At 49.4% G+C, this 22,489-nt stretch overlaps 1 protein-coding gene across 6 annotated transcripts in view; it reads left to right on the top strand.

Annotated features, from left to right (window-relative positions):
- DOCK11 (dedicator of cytokinesis 11) overlaps window positions 1-22,489 on the top strand; it is an 87,795-nt gene that overhangs the window by 34,242 nt on the left and 31,064 nt on the right. For 2 of the 6 annotated variants that reach the window (XM_054215618.1, XM_054215614.1), the window contains exons 13-36: window positions 305-427; window positions 1,419-1,501; window positions 3,009-3,131; window positions 3,266-3,342; window positions 4,473-4,657; window positions 4,757-4,822; window positions 4,979-5,071; window positions 5,465-5,588; window positions 6,267-6,388; window positions 6,821-6,907; window positions 8,112-8,201; window positions 9,698-9,816; window positions 12,028-12,097; window positions 12,175-12,300; window positions 12,867-12,938; window positions 13,287-13,433; window positions 13,891-13,974; window positions 14,386-14,497; window positions 16,059-16,097; window positions 17,550-17,728; window positions 19,949-20,065; window positions 20,303-20,326; window positions 20,794-20,869; window positions 21,177-21,280. In XM_054215618.1, the coding sequence (XP_054071593.1) occupies window positions 305-427; window positions 1,419-1,501; window positions 3,009-3,131; window positions 3,266-3,342; window positions 4,473-4,657; window positions 4,757-4,822; window positions 4,979-5,071; window positions 5,465-5,588; window positions 6,267-6,388; window positions 6,821-6,907; window positions 8,112-8,201; window positions 9,698-9,816; window positions 12,028-12,097; window positions 12,175-12,300; window positions 12,867-12,938; window positions 13,287-13,433; window positions 13,891-13,974; window positions 14,386-14,497; window positions 16,059-16,097; window positions 17,550-17,728; window positions 19,949-20,065; window positions 20,303-20,326; window positions 20,794-20,869; window positions 21,177-21,280 (2,442 nt within the window). The remainder of the gene's footprint in view (window positions 1-304; window positions 428-1,418; window positions 1,502-3,008; window positions 3,132-3,265; window positions 3,343-4,472; window positions 4,658-4,756; window positions 4,823-4,978; window positions 5,072-5,464; window positions 5,589-6,266; window positions 6,389-6,820; window positions 6,908-8,111; window positions 8,202-9,697; window positions 9,817-12,027; window positions 12,098-12,174; window positions 12,301-12,866; window positions 12,939-13,286; window positions 13,434-13,890; window positions 13,975-14,385; window positions 14,498-16,058; window positions 16,098-17,549; window positions 17,729-19,948; window positions 20,066-20,302; window positions 20,327-20,793; window positions 20,870-21,176; window positions 21,281-22,489) is intronic. The other 4 variants (XM_054215619.1, XM_054215617.1, XM_054215616.1 and 1 more) reach the window with 3 other exon arrangements.

The raw sequence follows: 22,489 nt of genomic DNA, 5'->3' as shown, positions 1-22,489 counted from the left end.
GCAGCGTGTTGTTGTCCACTGGGTGGAGGAGCAGAAGTCAGCTTCTCTCTTGAGTGGTGGGGTTTTGGTCAGTGTCTCAGGCCAGTTGCCACTTTGGGCTCACTGGCAGTGACAGACAAAGCAGCAGGCAGAGTTCTTCAAGACCTGACCATGCTCAAGCCTTGTGAGCCCCCATGGCCCATTCACAGCAGCAACCAGAGCAGGGTCTGTGTGGATTGTGGGAAGGGACGGTGAGGTGATCGGGGCCAAACCCAATCAGGTAGGGGTGTCCTGCTCTCTGACGGCTGCTGTCTTTCTATTGCAGGGGGTTTTCTCCGTGACCAACCCACATGTGGAGATCTTCCTGGTGGCCCGTGTGGAGAAGGTGCTGCAGGGCAGCATAACACACTGTGCAGAGCCATACATGAAAAACTCGGACCCGGGGAAGGTATTGGATGGGACCGTGGGCCATGAGGTTATCTGCATAGTGATGCTGTCTGCTGCTGGAGGGAGTAGCGTGGTCTGAAACATGGGCTGTTTCTGCTGCTCTTTAGCTTCTTTCTGGCAAATACTGTTCTTCACCCATTCTGCTGCTTGCACTGTTCCCAGGCTGGCTTCAGCTGGGCTGTCCTGGGAGATTCAGTTCTTTTCCCTGGAAAGAGGCAGAGGATTTTCAGAAAGAGCCAAGCTGTTGGGGCAGGGGGACCTTTCCCCGTTACACTTCAACCTGGGCTGGCAGCAAAAAAGTGGGACACTTCATCCCCAGAAAAACAGATTGCACTGCTACGTGGTGCTACACACAGTGGTCCTGGCTCACTCCCGCTGGGAACAGCGATGGTTTAGTGGCAGCAGAACATGGGCTTCACCCTTTATTCTGCTTGCCCTGCCTCTCTCTTGTTCCATGCAGAGTGCCGTGATCGTATGGGGGAATTTACGCAAAGGGTGGTCAGCGAGGGGCCCTGGTGCTGTCGGCATCGGTCTCTGCGTGCCAGGTGGAGCTGATGCCGTCCTGCTGCAGCCAATCAAAATTTGTCCCTGGAAAACTGATGTATGGAACACCTCGTATGCGCCGACATTCCCTCGGCACACTTCATAAGTCTGTATAGAATAAGGCAATTACAGTCAGTTTTGGAAAATAAACTAATACCCTTTGGAAAATAAAATACTCATACCGTGACATTTTAATGCAGAATCAAGAGGAGTTTTAATATGGCAGTGCCCGCAACATGTTTGCTCTTGCTTTGCAAAAGTCATAAATGTGCGTGGTGTGAAGTGACAGGGAGGGATGTCTGCCAGTGCTTCGGCAACGGCTGCTCCGTGTGCCTGGGGAGCTCTGCGTTGCGGAGTATGGAGTTTCTTCTCCCTGGAGAGTGCAGCCCTCTTCACTCCTTTCCCAGGGCAGCGTGGAAGCACGAGCTAACCTTTCTTGTGTTTTGCAGACTGCCCAGAAGGTCCATAAGGTGGCCAAGCAGGTGTGCAGCCGTCTGGGCCAGTACAGGATGCCCTTCGGCTGGGCTGCCAGGTCAGTCACCAGTCACCGCGGCTGCGCCATGGCGGGAGCTGCCGCCAGTATCAGGGTTGCGATCCGCCCCAGCGGGCCAAGGCCAAGCCACTGGAGCCAGTGAAGTTGCAAGCCACTGGAGCCAGTGAAGTTGCAGCTGAGGGTGGAATACGGCTCCAATTCCCAAGGCAGAATGGGGATTGGCCTGAGATGCTCTATCTAAAATTAGAAACAAAATATTAAAAAATTAAACAGTGCTGGGAAGACAGTAACCTTCCTGCTGACCTGTAGCTACTGCTACCAGGGCAGAATGTTCCTGGGGACGAATTACCCCGTCCCATGCTACCGCAGGAATCAGCGCAGAAATTCCCTCCTGGCACCAGCCATTGCCAGGGAGAGGATGAGAGTGGAGGCCCTTCAGCCTGGCGGGGGCAATCTGCTGGGCTCTGTCTCCCATCTTAGACTCTGCTTTAATTAATGTTCTTGGGAGTGACTGGAGATAGTGATCCCATTCCCTCGCTGTTCTTTTATTGGAACTGATAAAGGATGTCAGTGCTAACTCCCTTAAATGTCATGTCAAGGAAGGCCTGAAGGCGAGTTCATCCCTCTTGCCTCCTATTGCTAAATTGCTGTTTGGTGCTGACAAAAGGAATAGTAATGACACAGGAACAGCAGATGACTGTCACAGCAGGCCAGGATCGGGTGGTGTACAGCTTGCAATGTATATTCTTGGGCTGGAATTTGCTGTGATGCTTTCAAGGTGGTGTTTTCTGGGATGCAGCTCACTCCCGGGAGCCAGCACACAGCCTAATGGTGGGCCCTCTGTGGGCATTGACTTTGACAGGCTGCAGATTTGTTCTTGCTGGGTAAAGAGCTGCATTTGGAGACCGGTTGAGTGGCCACCAGGCTGGGGTGGGGCACTGTGTTGCTCTGCATCCCTGGAATGGTTTCCTCGCGTGCTTCAGAAGAGGAAGAAAGTTTGCACAGAAAGGGAGCACAGGTGCTTTAACGTTCCTGCTGTACACAGACACTCACAGCCTTTATGTTCAAGGGCAAAGATGCCAGTATTCATCCAGGGCAGAGTCCAGGCCCCTGCTCTGGGGTCAGGGGAAGCTGGTGTGTGTCCTCAGACTGGCCTTCATTGTGCACTCCTTTCCTAGGAGGACTTCCATGCTCTGACCCCACATGGGGACGAGCAACCTAGAAATTACTTTACCAGTTGGTGTTAAGTGGAAGGGGATTGAAGGGCGTTTGTGACTGTAGACCAGGCTCGGAGCTGGGCTGGGTCTGTGCTTCTCACCTGGCTGGAGAGAAGGGATGTGGGTGATGCCACGGTGGGCTGCAATCTGCGTGCGGTCTAAGCAACACGTGAGGGTGGGAGGATAACCGGGAGGTCTGGCGGTGTGCAGAGCAGTCGCGGGCCAGCGAACCTCTTGCCTGATGACCCGCCCTTCAGCCTGACGTGTCAAAGAAGTCGGTGTCTGCGTACTTACCAATGTTTAAGAAATGTCTCTCTTCTTTTCTGCAGACCAGTTTTCAAAGACTCCCAGGGCACTCTTGATGCTGAAGGAAAATTCTCGCCTCTCTACAAGCAAGACAGCGGCAAACTCTCAAACGAAGATATGCTGAAGCTTTTAGCAGAGTATAAGAAGTAAGTGTAAGAGACTGGCCGAGCAGGCATTTTAATACACATTTGTAAACAGTTAAGCGTAAGCATGAGATGACAGAAAGCACTGCTGATGTGTTCAGCACCTGAACTTTCAAGTTCCTTTCTCCCTAATGCAGACCAGAGAAGACAAAACTGCAGGTCATTCCAGCCCAGTTGAATATCGTCATCAAAGACATCCCTCTTGACTTCACAAGTAAGGATCTTGGATCTTAAAATAAATGCCGATGGCTCTAGCCTCAGGAGTTAATGCTTCTATGGGGAGTTTTGCTGTTTCATTAACCAGAGGATCTCAGGGCTGCAATGAGAAATGAGTAATTCAGCACAACCACTGCCTTGTAAGTCTCTCTGATGGATTCTGTGGAGGGATGTTGTCCAAGTGCAGGGGGTGCATCTGCTTTGCAGTTTGGCCATCGCATCCTAAATCTAAAGGAAGCCATCTGCCTGCTTTTGCTATTATTATTACACCAATCTAATATAATATATATGATGCTTAACACCAGAGGGCTTCACAGACATGGTCAGTGTGATTCTTTACTTTCCATTTAAAGAAACTGAGGCAAAGAAGGGACTCGTGGTGTGTTCAGTGTCACCCCACGGGCTTTTGGCAGCTGCTGTCACAGGTTCCATAGTCCGGTCCCCTGTCCATAAGGCTTTTCTAATGGACTTAATTTTTTCTGTTCTTTGAAAGGCCATCACTTGAGATGAACTCTCCCTCGTGGTGGATGTGAGTCTCGGTGAATTGGGCAGGGCTTGTGCACTGGTATTTGGAGGCAACAAAACCGCCCATCAGCTTTCTGAAACAGAGAGTGGAGAAGGACTGACGCAGTGGGATGCACTTCGAGACGTCAGTCTCAAGTCATCATCTCAGTAGCCTGTCTGCTTCGGTCAGGTGCTGTTTGCGTGACTTATCAGACAGTAGCTTAATGGGGCAAATTCCTGGAAGAGTCAAGGTGCAGGTCCTGGGCAGAGCAGCTGTCCCTACCTGGACACGGGTCACTCGCAAGACCCTTTGTCGTTGCCCAGAGCTGCAGGAAAGTGTCATTTCTACAGTCCCCACTGGCAAGGAGAGCAAAGCCCCGTGGTGCCCCTGCACCCATCTTTTCTCAGTATTGCTAAGGCAGTTGGGGACCACAGAAGAAGATTAAGGGAGAATTTTCTCTTATCATTTCAATGGGAGTGGTGCAAGTCCTGCTGCCTGGTCGACATACACGATCCTCTGATGTGAAGAGAACTGGGTGCTCGAGAGCAGAGTTTCAGACCCATGAATTTCCCTTCACATGGGCTATGGGGTGTGTGCTCATCCAAGCTTCCCTTCTCTCCTAGATTGTGTCACGGCTTCTTATATTCCTATAAAGCCTTTTGAGAAGAGCTGTGAGGACATTGCAGTTGAAGTGGAGGAGCTTGTCCCAGAAGTTGCAAAATACTGTTATCCCTTCACTGTTTACAAAAACCACCTCTACGTCTACCCCTTGCATTTGAAGTATGAGAACCAGAAGGTGTTTGCGAAGGTGCGTGGCCTGGAGAGCCTGCAGCCAGACTCAGCGTGGTGCGGGTTGATGCTGCTGCCCTGTAGCAATGGCTCATCCTCCTGTTCTCCCCCATTTCAGGCAAGGAACATTGCTGTCTGTGTTGAGTTCAGGGATTCAGATGAAGCTGATGGCAGGCCGTTAAAGGTGGGTACCTGTTAATAGGGCCAACATTTGCTCGCCCCTCTATACCGTGTGCCAGCCAGGCTGAGCAGGACAATAGGAAAGCACTGAGTTTCCATGCTCATTGTTTTCATTTGGCCGGCAGCAACCCTGAATCCAGCTTTTCGTTTGTGTTTCCAGTGTATATATGGCAAACCCGGAGGCCATCTCCTGACCACAAATGCATATGCTGCCGTGCTGCATCACAACCAGAGCCCAGAGTTCTACAACGAGGTAAAAATGAAATGGTGGGAAATAACAGATTTCCCTGGATACTACAAAGCCAAAAGGCTATCTCCTTTTCCGGGGCTGGGTAAAATATGGGTTAAAATAATCATCAGCCCTTTGTGTCAGTAGAAGGTTTAGCAAAGCCAGAGGCTCTGTCAATTTTTAATGCCGGTTTGTTTTCTGCTGTCTTTACTGTCATGCTTTGTGCACTCCAATCACACGCTCCCATTAATAAGTAATGTGCAACTGTGCTGAAAATGTTAGCCAGGAGTTATTTAAGATGGGTAAGAATGTGTCTTGTGTAACTACATACAACATAGCATTTGTGAAATTAAATAGAACTTAAAATATTACTCCAGAATTAAAAATACAGTCTTATCTGTCATGATATCATTTTAGATTAAAATTGAGCTTCCAATTCACCTCCATCAAAAGCATCATTTGCTTTTCACCTTCTATCATGTCAGCTGTGAAATTAATACAAAGGCAACATCGAAAAAACAGGACACCGTTGAAACTCAAGGTATGTTCATTGTTTAAATTACTCCTGTTGGAGCGTAAGAGTCCAAGATAAAATGAACGTAGGGGTGTGAAAAAATATTTGATTAAAATACTAGCCTGTCTGAATTTTCTCTTTTGAAAACAACCTAATACAAATCGGAGGTCTAAACTGGAATAAACCACAATGTTTTTAGTGTATGCTAAAGCTCAAATTTTTGCTGCAATCTGACAGCTATTTCTGAGTGTCCTTGGCTTGGCTTGTACGTGTGTGCCTGCTGTCAGCCAAGTCCCCAGCAAACACTGGAGGCGAGATCAGGGTCTCGGGGCTGGTACTGCCGACACCAGGCATGTGTAAGGGCCTGAGCATGCCCCGGTCCACGGGGTGAGATGCCTTTCCACTGAGCCAGTCCTTAGGCGACTGAAGGACCCTCGCCGTGGTGCACAGCCATGGCTCACGCCCTGTCTCTGCCCCTCAAACCCACCTCTGCTCTGGGCTGTGCCCTGCCTGAATTCCGTTCGCTGTGTCACCAGGTAAAACGTGCTGTTGCAAGGCTGACATGGTCAATCCCGGCCTCATTGAAGTCTCTTGCACAACTGCGGGTTTGATCTTCTCGGGGGGAGACACGGCTCTTTTTGGAGCTTGAGCTGAACACGTATGGCTGTGTGCCTGCTCACTCTGGTCCACCGGTTGCCTCCGCAGTGGGATATGCCTGGGTCCCGTTGCTGAAGGATGGACGGATTGTCACCCTGGAGCGGCATTTGCCAGTTTCATCCAACCTTCCACCTGGCTACCTGGGTCTTGGGGACACAGAGTCACGAAGGGTAGGAAGGCCATTTGAAATGGGCTTAAACATAAAGGGAAGAGGAGAACTGAGCTTTTGGTCCCACTCTAAGTCTGGGCTTGTGTTTGTGCTCCGCTCAGCTGGAAAGATCCCAACTGCAGGGCAGCCCCCAAAGCTCAAAGTTCTTAGGGGTGGGGGACAGGACACTTTTAATGCCACTTCCCGTGGCGAGGTTGCAGAGAATACCTGCAACCTGTGGCAGGCTGGATGGGGCTGTTGCAGGTGGTGCAGAGCAGGAGAGCGGGCTTGTTCTCCCGGGGGTGCCTTTGCCCTGCCATGGCTGCAGTCAGGTCACTGGTGTTTGCACCGGGGGGGCCCCATTCTCCCCCCGCCCCCAACCCGGGTCTGCCTGCACAGAGTCACCTTCTCACCGCAGGCTGAAACCAAGTACTTGCGTGTTGTCTGTTCACAGCAGCCCAGCATGGATGCGAAGTGGGTGGATGGAGCGAAGCCACTGTTTAAAATCAGAATCCATTTGGATTCGACCATTTACACCCAGGTAAGTCGAGCGCCTCCTTCTCAAAGACTTTCAACACAAATGCTATGCCGTAGGTGCTGTGGGAAAGAGGTACCTGTGTTTGCAGAGCAGCGCTGAGGTACTTCTGGAGCAGCCAGTCTGGGGTTACTTGCAGGGATCTGCTTCTTCGTCCGGATGTGATGAGGCAGTTGTGTGAGTGAATGAGCCTGGGGAGAGGCTGATGTTTTCTTGGCCGATTGCACTGTAGCTGGCAGCACCAAGGAAACATTTGATCTGCTTTGATGATGCAAAAGAGAGAAAAACTGGTGGAAATGGAAGGTTTCCCCAGATATTTGATTGTTCATTGAGTTTAAAAAAAAAATAAATAAAAGTTTGCTGACAACAGAAGACACAAGAAAGCAAGAGTCCTGATTTCCCTTTGGAACTAGTTCAGGCTGTTTTACCAAGTCCTCATGTGTTCCGCCCTCTTACGGTGGATGGTCTTCCCCGAGCTTCGTGTGCTGTGCAGCAAAGATCCCCAGCACGTGCTCTGGGGCACCTCCTGTCAGCGCTGCTCATGGGGAAGGGCCCTTGGCAGGGCTTCTTCTGCCGTGCTGGAGGTAATGATCGGCTGCGCTTCCATTCACAGCAACTCGCTTCCAGCATTGGCTAAACCTGTTTTAGGGTCCTGCTGATTCTGTACAGCGCTGAGAGCAGCACAGCAGTTCCACTCCCCACCAAATTACATTCCCAGGTGCTTTTCAGCGTTAAATAACCATAATTAAATTTAACCTTGGAGAAGGAGGGAGAGAAATGGGAAGGAGAGTGCCTCAGATGGAGAGGAGGAGGTTGGTGAGGCAGATGCTGAGGCAGTCTCAAAGCATTGCAGCCAGGACAGAAGGGCTCCTGCTTCTCCAGGCCAGTGTCGGATGGGGACTGGGGCTTGGGGCAGTGCAACCACAGGAGAATTTTAACACTGCTGGCAGTTTTGTGCTTAATCTCAAGATTAGTTGGGAGCCAGGGGTTGGGCAGTGGCTGGGTATGTTGGAGAAGGCAGGGAGCAGTACTGTACTCCTGGGAGATGGCAGCTGGGGTCCAAGAGTGCCACTGGCACTGACGTGGGGCTTGCTAGGCACAGGGCCTGCTGCTGCAGGTAAGTCGGCAGATTTTTCGAGTGTACGCTGCAGAGTAGGGGGTTGACAAATATTGAGACGGCTGCATTGAACTTGTTTTTCTTCTCTTCCAGGACATGCACTTGCACAAGTTCTTCCAGTATTGCCAGCTGGTTCAGGCGGGAGCTAAGGAAGTCCCAGGAGAACTTGTTAAATACCTAAAGGTGAACCTAAATACCTAAAGGCCTGTCAGTGGGCTTTGTCTGTGTTTCTACGGACCATCAGTATGTACCCAGAGCCCTGCCCTGGAGGAACAGGCACTCGCTGCAGCGCTGGGACCAGCGCAGTGTGCAATATCCTCACCTTTGCTTACTGACACGGCTGTCTGCTCTCTGTGTGCTGCCTCCCGCTGCCTTTCACAGTTGGTAAAACAAGCCATCGGCATCGCTCTGCCATGCTCATGGAAAACCCTCCTCCTGGTGGGCTTGCACACTCCTTCCCTGCTGCCCCCTAGATCTGATTCAAACCTTTAAACTGTAGCACAGTTCCTTGTTTTCAGGATTATCCATTCAAAACGGGATATTTTTTTTTTCAGGCTGGAAAGGATCTGTGAGATTATCAGTCAGTTAAATTTGACCAGAGATGACCTGTGACCCAGCCCCAGCTTTTCGGCAGTCGCTGTGGCATGAGTCAGGGCCTCAGAGCAGGTCCAGCACAGGCTTCTGCAGGGAATATCTTTCTTGGCTGTTTACTCTCCTTGTTTCCTTCCATAACTGCCTGTTTTTGAGAGTGCTGCCATAGCAACAGCTCCGCTTCCAGCGGTGGGGATTTATCATCACAAAGTTACTGGGTGTGTTTCAGATAACGTCTAAATATATTAAGAAATAGAAATAATGGCAGGTTGCGAAGCCAAGCTCTAGAAGAACAGTTGCTTTCTGTCCCAGCCCTGACCAGCCACAGCGACCTTGCTGCAGCCTGCAGACAGGGAGACATTTACATGTCACAGTGAGGGCTTTTTACCACCGATACCTCAGTAATTTAAATGGCTAGATACAGACTTAAGAACCTTTCATTAGATTTGCAGGTTTGAAAACTGAAAATGAAACACGCTGTCTTTCCTAGACTTGTGTCATGAGATTCAGGCAAAAGCGGTCTATGACTTGGGTGGAGAGCGTATGCACCAGCTGATCTTGACCTTCACCAACTCACTTAAATCCCATTTCCAAGAGCAAGATACGCTCTTTGGAGAAAAGTCTCACTGCAAGTCGCCGGATACCAGGTTTCCATGCTCCAGAGGTCCCTTCCAACCCATGTCATTCTGTGATTCTGTGACTTAGTCACTTCAAAAAACTGTCTCGAGCGATGAGAAGAGTTGGGAGCAAAACTTCAGCTTTAAATTCTGGGTTATCGGGGGTCAAAGCATAGCATGTGACCTCTAATTAAGTCATAGCTGCCTGGGCACATCTGAGAGGAGGATGAACAGCTGCCACGAGTGATTCATGTCGCTCCCCGAAGGCACGCAGCTGGGATCTGTCAGCTGGAAGGCAGGCAGCGAGCGCTGCCATGGGTCTAAGTCCTGTCCTGCGGCAGGCTGAAGCCCACACCCTGAAGCATTTGCTAGTGCCTGTCCTTTTGCCGCAGAAATGTCTGTGCACTGTAAATATTTAACATCTGCAAAATGTTGAACTAAAAGTGTCTGTGTTTTGAACATTTGTTTTAGTGTTTGCACGCCATGGAGATCCAAGTAATGATTCAGTTTCTACCTGTAATTCTTATGCAACTATTTAGAGTCCTTACAAATGTGACCCAGGAAGATGAAGTAGCTGTCAACTGCACCATGTGAGTGTCTGGTAAATCATCCACTTTTCTGCAGTTACAAATGCAAAGCCACAAGTACAGCACGGAGCAGGGTGTGGTTTCCCAGTCCAAGGCGCGGAGTGGCGGCTCTGCCCGTCCCCTGCTGCTTGCTCCCGCGCTGTGAAACACCAGCCGCGGTCCTCTCCTGGCACAACCGGGTGGCATGGGGCAGCGTGGGGACCTTGTCCTGGGAGCTGCATGCGGAAAAACGTGGTATTTTCAAGATACTCCCGGTTTGGTTTTCAAAAGAAAAAGGGTCTTCTGGCGGGGATGGCTCTGTGAGCCGAGTTACTGGGGTGTCGAAAAGCTCCGGAGCGCCCAGGCATGTCCCAGCTGCAGGCAGCAGATGAGATTTCCTTGCAGGAATGGTGCCCTGCTCCCATCCCTGCACACCGGTCCTCCGAGTCAGAAGGACTGCTAAAAAGCCCCGGAGCTGGCTGCTGCAGAAGCAGGCGGCGCATCCCTGTTCGTGCAGACATGCTTGGCCGAGCCCGCAGCCCCAAGAGGGCAGCACCGGCCAGGGCCAGCTTCTGCTGCCTGCAGCCTTCTGCGGGGCCCGAAGGCAGCAAAAGCTGCAAAAGCACCTTTCCTGCCTACCGCGGGCCACAACACCCCTAAACTGATGGATGCATTAAAACATCCATCTTCCTCTGTGAAGGGCTGCAGTGCAAAGGGGGATGCTGGATGCTGCTCCATGGAGATCTTTTTCTGACTCCGGGAGGTACTGTGCGTCTGTGTACCCAAAGCATCTCGTTCCCATGGAACTGGAGGTCAGAGGCCGAGCCCTGCTCCCCCAGGGACGCGGGACCTGAGCCCTGCTCTCCCAGGGACGCAGGGCCCATGCAGTCACAGTCCTGTGCCATGTGGTACAGGTTGTGGAGACTCCCCCTGCGTGGAGCACTGCAATCCCACTCTGCTTGAATCAGCAGAGGGCAAAGACAAGGGAACAAGTGGCCCTGGCTGCCTGCTGGGTGACCGGCTCCCACCTTCCCTTCCAGAGACCTTTTTAAAGCTTGGCCTGATGCTCTCCACTTTGTCAATAGCTTTCTGTTTAATGACAACTTTTTTTTTCTCATCCAGACTTTCAGAGTGGAATTTAAAACCCTCTTTATCTGATAAATGTCTTGTAAACTCCTCCCTGTGGTTTGGCCTGTGGGGTCTGTGACAATGTGCAATCGTTTGTTGTTCCCTCTGGCTGGGACTGGAATGTAAATCCCCAATGTTGGCTGGGGAAACTGGGTGCTTGCTGCATTCATCAGCCGCCTGGAGTGCTTCCAGAGGGCTGGCATGTTTTCCAGCGTCTGTCTGTCCCCAGTGAACTGCAAGGCAACAGCCCGAAAATAATCCAGTGCATGTAACAAGGAGCATATGATGTAAATTCAGTGAAAAGCCTTCCAGAATTAATAAATCCAGGGGATGCAGGAAGGTATCAGAGTCTAAAAAGGATGGAGAATTTTCTCCCTGCTTCTCAGCAGAGATTCTGTGGGGTTTTTGTGTTCATTTTGCAGGCTTGATGTAGTAGTATAGTTGTTTGTTGTCACTTCTGTGATTGTTAGGAAAGGGCAGCGTCCCAGTGAGGACAGACTCAACACGTGGTAAGCTGCACGGGGTGGGTGAATCCAAGGCATGCAGCGGGGGAAGGAGGCTTGCTCTCCATATAGCAGGCCCGTCGGTACAGCCAGAGAGAACTGGGTGCAGAGCAGATTAACTTAATATTTTTGTTTTTGACTTAGATATCTAACACCTGGGCATTGTTCAGGTGCTTAATGTTCACTGCAGTGTGAACTTAAGTAGCAGCAGGCTTTAATCCTGGCATGCATGGAGGCCAAGGAATAGGATATGTCCCCTGCAGAGAAGTCCCCTGCTCCACCTCACCTCCTTGTGCAGGGAGCCTCCAGCGTTGAAAGCAGCTGCTCTGGGCGACACCTGGTCCAGCACCAGACCGGAGAAGAGGCTTTGGCCACCTCGGCTCTGAGTGCTCCGGCGAGGGGCCGTGCTGCAGCAAGGATGGTGCAGCCCCAGGAGCTGTGAGGGATGCTCGCCTGCAAGCGCTGGCTCTCTGCACGTCTGGCCGTGCCAGCAGTGAGGATTTTGGGGTTGAGCAGGATAGGACACAGATGGTGTCTGCTTTCATGAGCTGGAGGAACTTACCCTCACATTGCGTGCTGAACACAAACCACATTTTGTCCCCAGGGTTCTTCTGCACATCGTGTCCAAGTGCCATGAAGAAGGTCTAGACCACTACTTGCGCTCCTTTATAAAGGTCAGTCATGACACACCGCACTGCAAAACTCCCTGCTGGGAGCAGGCCCGCTGCTGACACTGTTCCTCTTGCCTCAGTACGTCTTTCGAGCTGAGAAACCCAGCGTCACACAGGCGAAGATGACGCATGAAATCCTGGTCCTTTCCATGGCCACGATCCTGAAGCAGTCCGCAGATTTTCTAGCCATCAATAAGCTGCTCAAGGTGAAGTATTGGCAGTACTTGGCTGCCAAGGGAGGAGGGGAGGAAAAGGGGCTCTGGTACAAAGCCCAACACTTTGAACCATCCAAACCCACCACAGGAGCAAAGCTACCAGGGCAGCTCCTCGCGTCTGCATCCTTGAGGTTTGCCCCTTACAAGAGAGTTGAATTCTTGCAGGGAACCTGGCTGTGTTAATGGCAGGACACAGCAAAGGGCTCTTCACTTTGCCAGTTTTATTTATTTCCCTCAAGCCGCCCGTGAGGGGTGGCTCACGGGAGGCAGATTGAGTCTCTGCCTCTCTGGGCCTTTGCAGGGCTTGCACCCCCAAACTCTGCTGGCTCCTCGCGGGGTGCGCTGGGGTGCGGAGGGGACAGAGCTGTTCCCACCCTGAGACTGGCAGGGCTCCTCCAGGGAGCAAAGGCAGCCCTGCCAAGCGAGCTGTGGGAGCACGGGTGGGCTTACGAATGCCATTCGAACGCGAGCTCTCCCTCCCACGCTGCTGCTTCCCCACACAGTCAAACACGTTCGATCCTGCTGAGAAAGATAACAGTATCCTTTCCTCATTCTAGTACTCCTGGTTTTTCTTTGAAGCACTGGCGAAGTCAATGGCAATGCACTTACTGGAAGAAAACAAAATCAAGGTAAAAATAAATTTGTGTAATTTTGCATTACAGAGTCATCACAAACAAACTCTCCTCCAAAATTTTTTCTGAAAAGCCATCTAACTCTTTATTTAAAAAAAACCTGGCAAGCTGAACAGCTAGCCAGAGCTTTCCTTTTTTTCCCTTGTTCCCCTTTTCATTCTCAATTGTAATTTAAAAATTCCAGGTCCCCTTATGGCTCACGCAGCCGCCTCCTCTGCAGTTTCAGCCAGTGCTTTCTTTGTGCCGGTGTTTTATTAGGAAACAACATAAATAAATGCTAAAGGGAACTTGTGCCTGCGCTCGGCTCTCCCCAGCGCTGAGCGTGGGACGTGCTTTTGGTTCCAGCTGCCCAGGGGCCAGCGGTTTCCCGACTCCTACCAGCACGCCCTGCATTCGCTGCTGCTCGCCATCATTCCTCACGTCACCATTCGCTATAATGAAATCCCCGAAGAGTCCAGGAATGTCAACTTTAGCTTGGCTAACTTCCTGAAGGTCAGCAGTTTCTTTCCTTCTCCCAGGCTTTTATCAGGAAAAAAGCGCCAAACAATTAGAAATAAGCAGCAAGCAAACAAATGCGTTCGTACTTTATCATCTCTTTGGTTTCTTTGGTGATGAAAACTCTGGAGGGGATTATCTTTCCTAGGAAAGAAACTTTCTCTTTCCAAGATAAAGACTATGATACACTATATGTTATCTAGGGTTTTCAGTCATGTTCAAAACCTGCGAGAAAATACATGTCCTCTCGTTTTAAATATTTCTGTTGTCCACTGAAGACTTAAGTGAGGTCATCTAAACAGTTGCAGAGAAACAGGATCAAGTAGGTTTTGGACAGCCAGCAGCAGCCGAGAGGATCAAATCTGGCTGTTGGCGGGACGGTAGTATGGAGATGATTTAGCATGAATGCTTTTATTTTTGATGCTTGATCACATATTGCTGTTTTTTTCTGCAGCGTTGCTTGACTTTTATGGACAGAGGGTTCGTTTTTAACTTGATAAATGATTACATTTCTGGATTCAGCCCAAAAGACCCTAAGGTAAGCAGCATGGTTTGTCAAAGGTGGTTTGCAGTTGTATGTATCTACGCCAGGCAAAGCTTTGTAGTGATTATTTTGTACAACTGTTGGAGGCCTTTTAGACACTGTTCCTGCCGAGTCCTCTGGAGGCAGAGACCTCTTTGTCTGGGCCAAGAGCCTGAATACAGATAAGCTTTAAAACAAAGTAAGGAGTCAGAACTAAAGGAGAGGTTGGTTGATGGTCTGGATAAAAAAGGTGAAGTCCCATGTGACAGTTGCATGAAGTGACAGGGGAACAAGACAAGAATCTGCCTTCACCAAATGCTACTTAGACTCCCCAGTCCTTGTGCAACAAACACATTGAACTGGAAGTGAAGGAGTCAAGCTGAAAACATAGTTTATGTTTGTCTTATTTTTTCTTTTTTTTCTCAGCTGCTGGTTGAATACAAGTTTGAATTTCTTCAAACCATTTGCAATCATGAGCACTACATTCCTCTGAACTTACCAATGACCTTTTCCAAACCCAAGCTACAAAGAGTTCAAGGTATGTTCTCTCTCAAGAGACTGGCTAGCCTTATTCTCTCTGGGTCCCGATTTCTCATCTGTAAACTTCTAAATGTAAAAGACTCATACAGTAAAGATTGCCAGGTTTGGATGCTAATAACCTGGCCAAGATAAGTACCAGAGAGGAGAGTGAGGTCTGGGATTCCCCTGTGTGAAAGCCCAGTGGATTTATGGTTCTACGATTTATTCTGATGGAGGCAAGAGGATGTTTGGTTGTGTCTCAGGGTGCAGCCATACAAGTCCCAAAGTGGTTCCACACACATCCAGGCGGCAGAAGCACCAGTGACTGTGAAGTTTCCCTTATTTTGGTATGTTTCTGACTGCTCGGAGCTTTCTGCACCAGGTGCTAATCTCTTACATCAGTTTGGCTACTTGCCTGGCACAGTTTAACAAGGTGCACTGCTGGGAATGGCTGAGAAAAACACCCCCCCAGTGCCTCCCCATTGCTTTTCAGTGGCATGATAACGTAAGGATGCTCTTTCTTGGTTAACATTCACCTTTGCATTTGCGATGATTAAACTGAAAAGCTGTAAGGGCAGCTCATCCTTCCTCCTCTCTTTTACTCTGACTAGGACCTACCAGATGAGGATTTATTTTTAAAATATGTATTTTAAAATAGTGGTAGCAGTTGTCATTCACGCACATCTCTTACAGTAGAGCAGCCTATCCTCAGGCAGCAGAAGTGCCTTTGCAGCGGTGGCTGTGCTCTGCCGTGGCACAGGATCACAGAATCACGGCACGGCTGGGGTTGGCAGGGACCTCTGGAGATGATCCAGTCCAACCACCTGCCAGAGCAGGGTCACCCACAGCAGGTGGCACAGGAACGCGTCCAGGCGGGTTTGGAATGTCTCCGGAGACAGAGACTCCACCACCTCTCTGGGCAAGCTGTAAAGTGACATGTAGTGATGCGTCTCCATCACAAACCTGTGTTTTTATGGACAGACCTGTGATTACAGGGTATAGTGGACTCGGAGATGGGCAGATGTGATGTGCACATCACCAAGGAGATATCCTGCTGGTGTGCCTCACCTCTTTATCCGCTTGTTTGGATGAAGAGAGGGGACATGCCCAGCCCTCTCTGTTACTGGGAAAAGAAGGAATAGCCCCCCGGAAGGTGGATAGAGAGGGCTTCTGCAGCAGAAGCTGGTGCAGACGGGCCTGCAGGCAGAGCACATCCCTGTGGCTGCATCATGTTGAGTTGGAGCATTGCGCTTGGAGCATTTTCTCTGAAACCCCTCAGCTACCGAGGCTGTTGCTGGTCTGCATCCCCACAGCCTGGCTGGGGGGGCACATGTGTGTGCCATCGGCCAGAGTGAACCCCCGAGCCTGTCCTCACAACCAGCAGCGCAGAACTGGTTTTGCGATCTCGTGATAGCAAAGAACCCAAGAGACTGACAGAAGCTGGGAGTTAAGCAATAGCCTTACAAATAATATTAAAACATGTTGTACTGTCCTGTTTCTCCAGGGTTTAGAGCATTACTTATTCCTGTTTACTTTTGCTGTCTTTTTATTTGTCCCTTTTCTTTTTACACGTGAATTAGATTTTTTTTCATTTGCTGTGGAACGGTTCACTTCAGTAGGTAGGTCCAACTGGGATCACTGAATCCTCTAATGTCAAATTAAATACACAGCTTCCAATCAATTCGCTTGCATTTGATTAATGAAATAACCGTGATTTGTGACACTTAAGCATTTGCTAACATGACTAACAATGAAAGCTAGTAACGCTCCAGATAGATTGTTTTCTCTTTCCTCTGAATCAGACTTTCACAAACCAGTAAATGCTACTTATGAATCAATGAACCTAAAAATATCTTTTGCAGACACAGAGCTGTTGGAACCCTTTGGCTGGGATTTTCAAAGCTGTGTGGATGCCTGCCTGCCTTACCACAGAAAAACTTTCACACCTGTGGGATTTTCACACAAAAAAAAGTCTGAGCTGAGCAGACAGCATTTGTACCCCTTGGGGGAAGAACGTGCAGCTTTGGGGTTATCCCTCTGGGAGGCTTAGTGCCAAAATGCAACAGTCAAATGGTGCCTGTCGTGGCTCTGATGAGGTGTATGGGTTTTTTGATGGAGATAACGGTGTCAGGGCAAGGTCATGGGTCACAGCCTGGGTGCACACACCCCCCTCACCAAAACCTCTGTCGCTTCCCTGCTGCATTATCCAGGCACCTCACTGGGAATGATGCCTCGCCCTTGCAGCAGACGCTCCTTTGATCACAGTATATATGTGAGATGCAGGGTACAAGTTAAATTAACCAAGGTGATTAGATACTGAGCTGCCTTCTTCTGGCAGTCAGTGCAGCTTTTAGGGAGCTGCGTTCGATATCTGCTGGTGGGAAGCTCACAGATCCTGGCAAGCAGCTGCCTGGAACGCTGTCCTGGCTCCCTGCTCCTTGTCGCGGGGCTGGGAAGCCTGTCCGTGTGAGCCGCTGGAGGACGCAGTAGTGGTCACTTGGCACCGTGTCCTTGTTTGCATCCCTCATCCCAGTGGGAGTATTTCCTTTGCTCTGGGGAGAAGGAATGCAGGGCTCATGGGGGAGGTGGAGGAGGGTGCAGAGATGGTGCTGCTAGGGCTGGGTGACCACAGTAAATGCACCACCTCCCCTGCCCGCTACCACCCTTGCCGCGGAGGGTGGCACCACTGTGCCTGGGCAGTTTGGGGACTTACAGGATAACCCCCAGCCAGGAGCAAGGCAGCCCCCAGGCAGTAAGTCCTGCTGCCTTTTCCCATCTCATCCGTCTCTTACTTTACAGATGACTCTTTGGAGCGCTAAGCTTTGTAAAGCATCACACTGCAGAAATCCTTCTTTTAGCTGCTGCTGAAATGGTGAAGGCTGAAATTAACGATTAGCCTGAACTGGAAGATGACAAATTCTTTGATATGACTTAAATAGTGGTGGAGAAAAATATAGTCAGTGCACTGTAGGAGAGAGCGATGAACCGTACTCACAGACTGCTGTGGCTTACGTGACCGTTGTGTCTTTCTCTGAACAGATCCTTAACCGTTGCCTTGTTGTTTCTTTCAGATGTAAATCTTGAGTACAGTTTAACTGATGAGTATTGCAGGCATCATTTCCTGGTGGGGATGCTTCTCAGAGAAGCCTCTGTTGCCTTGCAGGACAACTACGATATCAGATATACGGCCGTCTCAGTCTTAAAAAATCTCTTGATAAAGCACGCCTTTGACAACAGATACCAGCACAAGGTCAGGCATATTTTGTTTGCTTTTAAACGTAATGTTCTTGAATTTCATGAATAAAACACACATCAGAGTTTTAGATCTTGTGTGGTGCACCAAGGGTATTCTAATTACTTTGTTAGGGAAATGTTGGAAATAACTGATAGTTATGGCATAACAGTAATAGCTCTGAAAAATGATCTAGAAACACAAACAATGCAGTCAGATAACCGCAGTGCTCTTATTCATGCTGAGTATTTAGATAATAAAGCCCTGAGCCATTAAGGATCTTGAGAGTGTCGTTAGCCAGGAGGCTGTTCAACAAAATTAAGCAACGTCAATGTTGTTCTGGTCTTGGGCTTAAATTAATATCCCACATTAATATACTATAATTAGGAAACAGGGCTGATCTCTGCTACAAGTCAGCTGCGTGTTTTACTAATTAGTGACTCAGAGGAGAGGATCTGCGGATTCCCATGGGAAGCTGGATTTCCGCTGGGTAGCTCTCAGCTTTCTTTGGTCAGAGGCTGAGCGTGCGGTATTGCTGAAAGAGCTTGGAGATGGACTTGTTTTCTTTCTTGATGCTGCTCCCTGCTGACCCATATGTCCTTGAAAGCACTGAGCTACCTGTACGGATACTACCTGTCCTTGCCCTAGGCTGAAAACATGCCTCTCTTTGGAGTTTAGCTCCTCACATTGCTCCTAGTGTGCTGCATTTCTGAATTTTATCTGGGAATGTGAATAGACTCCCGGGCATGCTGGGTGGGAGAAGTGACCCGAATGTGCCCAGGGTCCTGCGGTCTGCGTGGAGTCAGAGCCAGCTCTTCCCCCTCTCCCCTCCCTCCTTCTCCTTCTCCTTCTCCTTCTCCTTCTCCTTCTCCTTCTCCTTCTCCTTCTCCTTCTCCTCCTTCTCTCCTTCTCCTCCTCCTTCTCCTCCTTCTCTCCTTGTCTTTTCTCCTTTTCTCCTTTTCTCCTCCTTTTCTCCTTTTCTCCTCCCTCCTTTTCTCCTTTTCCTCCTTCTCCTCTCCCTGTTTGGAAGGGCTGAGCAGGAGGTGGGCTTACTTTCCTCTGCGCTGAGGATCTGTGGTGACTTGCACAGCCTGGAAACAGAACTGTAGCCCATGATACTTGGCAAGACTTGATATTTCAGGGGAGATCTGCCAGCTCTCTGACAAGACTGGGTCAGGGGCAGCCTGCTTCTGCTCTTCTGGATGCTTGAAAACCCTCCCCCTAGTCCAGGAGCTGTTTGCCCCCACAGTGTGCAGCGCTCTCCCTGCCTCCTCAAAAACACCACCCGCCTTAAAATTGTGCCACTGGATTTTTGTACATGTGTTGTGCTCTGGGCTGTGTGGCCAGCAACTGGCCTGGAGCCAGGGCAGGATGCTCAGCTGGTGTCCCAGGACACCAAAGCAAAAAATCACGTCACAGGCAGGACAGGCCGAGCCTGGCAAGGTCTCTTAGAATCATAGAATCATAGGGTTGGAAGGGACCTCTGGAGATCATCTAGTCCAACCCCTCTTGCTGCAGTCTCACTTCGACCAAGGAAACCCTGCCTCCATCAAGGGCTGAGAGAGGGTTTTCTCACCCCGTGGGCATTTCTTTGTCTTTTGTCATGCTGCACCAGAAGAAAAAATTATTCTTATATCGGTCAAAATTTACCATTCAATTTGCAAGCCTTAAATTTCTTTTTTTTTTTAACCTTTCTGTCAAGTCCATAATAATAATTTTTTAACAAAAAAAATGAACATGAGAGCCCTGCATTTAGAAACCAGACCGTTTTCGATCTATATCACCTAGTCCAAATCAATCTGTTCTTAGAAACTGTTTTAAGTAGGAGCATTTGCTATGGAGAATTTCTGACTGGAAGCGATTGCCAGCACCAGGCGAGGACCAAATGTTTTTGTTTCATTACTGCTGGGTGTTGCACTTGAAAGTCAAACCGTGTGAATGAAGTGCCAGTTAAAGAGTTAGGAAATGCGGGGTTTCGTTCATCACACATTCTGTATGACTAGGAACATTATTCAGCCCCCAAAACCCTGAGTGTCCCAAGCTCGCTGCCTGAGGGGTAATACCTGCCTGGCAGTTGTGGAAGCAGAGACAAGAAGCCAAACCAACCCCTGTCCTCGGACACCACAAACAGTGTGTAAATATATATGTGCGTGTGTTTTGGCTCAAGACTTTCCATTTTTCACTCCATTGAAAAGCCTGGGCTCTTACCTACATTTTTCTCCCTGGCTTTTTTTCCAGAACCAGCAGGCAAAAATAGCCCAGCTCTACCTGCCGCTGTTTGGGCTACTCCTGGAGAACCTCCAGCGAGTGGCCAGCCGTGAGGCACTCTACTCCTGCACAGCCGCCTCCAGCCCCGTGAGTAAACCAGCGATGCCTCCTCGCCCTCCTCCTCTGTCCTCCTCTCCCTGCATAACCCCGCGCAACTCCCGCTGCCAGCAACCAGGCTCAACTTTAGAAATAAGTGTGTTTTTCTCCTCCGTAATGTGCTTGTTTCTTTTAATTTGGCCTTTCCTATGACTTGGTTCAGTCTGCAGCACTGGGTACAATGACTCCACCCTTTTGCTTGCTATTGTTTAATGTGTTTCTTTACAGGTCTGCGTAGTGCCATGTGGTGAGGTAAGTCTGTCTGTCGTCCCCCCCCGCCCCCTCAAAGCGCAATGAGGTGCAACAGGACTCAGCCTCAGACCCCAGCAGCCGTTCTGGGGAGTTGCCCACCTGCCTGAGGGTTGTGTGTGGTTCCCAGGAGGGCTTAGCCTTGCAGACTAGGCTTGCGTCCTTGTTTGCGGCAAAACAACAGCAATAAAAAAAAAATTTTGAAAAAAACAATTCAAAATTTCAACCCGGATGTTGAAAAACAAAAGGGAAAAAACCTGCTATGACTTACTTTAATATGTTCTGCTATTCTTTGCACTCCTCCCCAAGTCGTTTCTCTCCTTGTTATAGGAATAAGGAAATAGATTTTTTTCTTCTCATCTGCATTTTAAAAGCTGCTCTAATTTGCTTTTTTTTATTTCATTATTCTCTTCTATAAGAGAACAAGTGTTATCTTCCATTGGTCACAAAATCCGCATATTGCTTTACAGGCATCCAGGGATGAATTCATGTGCAGTTTTGCATCCCCCTCAAATAGATCCAGCCTCATTGCAGACAAAGATCCAGGTAAATTGATTTTTCTAAACTTGAACTTTCCCATTGATTTTGAATGTAACTGTTAGCAGTCCCAAAAAGCCAAAACCTGCTACCCAAAACCTGAAATAGCTGCCTGCCAAAGGGCCGCTCAGAGTTTATATGCTTTTGCCTGGACATGGTGTCACCCCAACTGGCCTTTCCAGATTAATCAGCTTCTGACATGGGGCTTTGGCAAGCCCTGTCTGTGCTGTCGGAATCGCATCCTCTACTCCCTAGCCGTGATGTGCTGGGGAGTGCCAGTGCAAAGGGCTTAACTGCAGGGTTTGGGTTTTTTCAGCCTGTGGAGCAGCACTTCCAAATGGTCATGCAATAAAGCGGGAGGACTCGAAAGGATCCCTGAACTCAGAGGGGGCAACCAGTTCACCGGATCAGAGCGAAAATGTAATGTATCTGGGGTTAGAAAGGACAGTGCTCACTGCAGTAGTCTGTGGGCTGCGTTAAAGGGGGAGGGAAAAGGAGTTCCCTGTGGTAGCACTCTTAAAAGCTGGCTTATAAATATCTCTGTTTGGAAACAAATAAGATTCATGTTTAACAGAGGAGGTCAGGCTCACTGGTCTGGTATGCTTTGCCTCTTCAAACATCTCTGAGACAAAAATATAACTGTTGACAAATTACTTACCAAAGCTGAAAGGCAAAATCCATGGGGAAAATCTCTGCTCCCGTGGTGCATTTATCCATACTCAGACGTGCTCCCTGTGCACGGACGGGTCTCAGCCCGGCCAGTGCACGGTGCTGGGAACTGGTTTCCACACACGGCTGGGAGGCAAAGCACCGTGATGTGAGATGGCCAGTGACCCCTGACATAAGATAAGAGGAGGTATTTGTAGGAAAACTGGCACAGGCTAATAACCACAGCCCCAAACTTGCCAAAGGTGATGGCGGTCACACCACAAAGAGCTCTGACCCCACTCTTCAGACAGGGTGTGCTCTCTGTGTTGGCATATTGCGCGCATGGGAATCAGGTATTTGTGCGAACCAGCCGCTGGTTTTCCCCGGGGCGCTTTCCAGATGTCTTGGATTGGTTGACATGAATCATTGATGCATCTTTAAAAACTTTGGCCCTTACAACAAGCACGTCACAGATTACCTGGGCTCCTGCTGGCTGTGCCCTGACACGCTGAGGAGAGGTGGGGCCTTTCAAGCTCTCGCACGTGAATCACGAAGCTGCAAGACCCAAGTACAGTCAAACACTTGGGTATCGAACTGTTCCTGTTCCGCACAGCTCTAAGCATATGCTTTAGCCCTGCTGGCGGGGTGTGCTTTAGAAAGCGTTATTGCTCACAGCTCAGCTCTTCCCCACAGCTAGGCATCCTCTTCTGAGCCCCTGACGGTACGTTTTTCAGAGCCGTTGAGAAACAGCTTTTCTGTTATGGAGTGCAATGTCCACAAAACCATTTAAAAGCAATGCCACATAGCGGAGCACAGCTTTAACACTGCTCCACAAAGGTAGACACGTCACTTATTGCCTGTTCCTCTGGAGTGAGTTGTGTGCTGGCTTGATAGTTTGGCATGTTCAACAGCAAAGTTCTGGCTGTAGCACTGTATCTGCAACTCTGAACTGCATGTTTAATTCTGTTTTATTATGACTCA

Source organism: Rissa tridactyla, chromosome 9 (genome assembly GCF_028500815.1).
Source record: "Rissa tridactyla isolate bRisTri1 chromosome 9, bRisTri1.patW.cur.20221130, whole genome shotgun sequence".
In the NCBI taxonomy this organism is placed as follows: domain Eukaryota; kingdom Metazoa; phylum Chordata; class Aves; order Charadriiformes; family Laridae; genus Rissa; species Rissa tridactyla.
The sequence above is the reverse complement of the archived record's forward strand: the minus strand, read 5'-3'. Positions and strand labels throughout refer to the sequence as shown.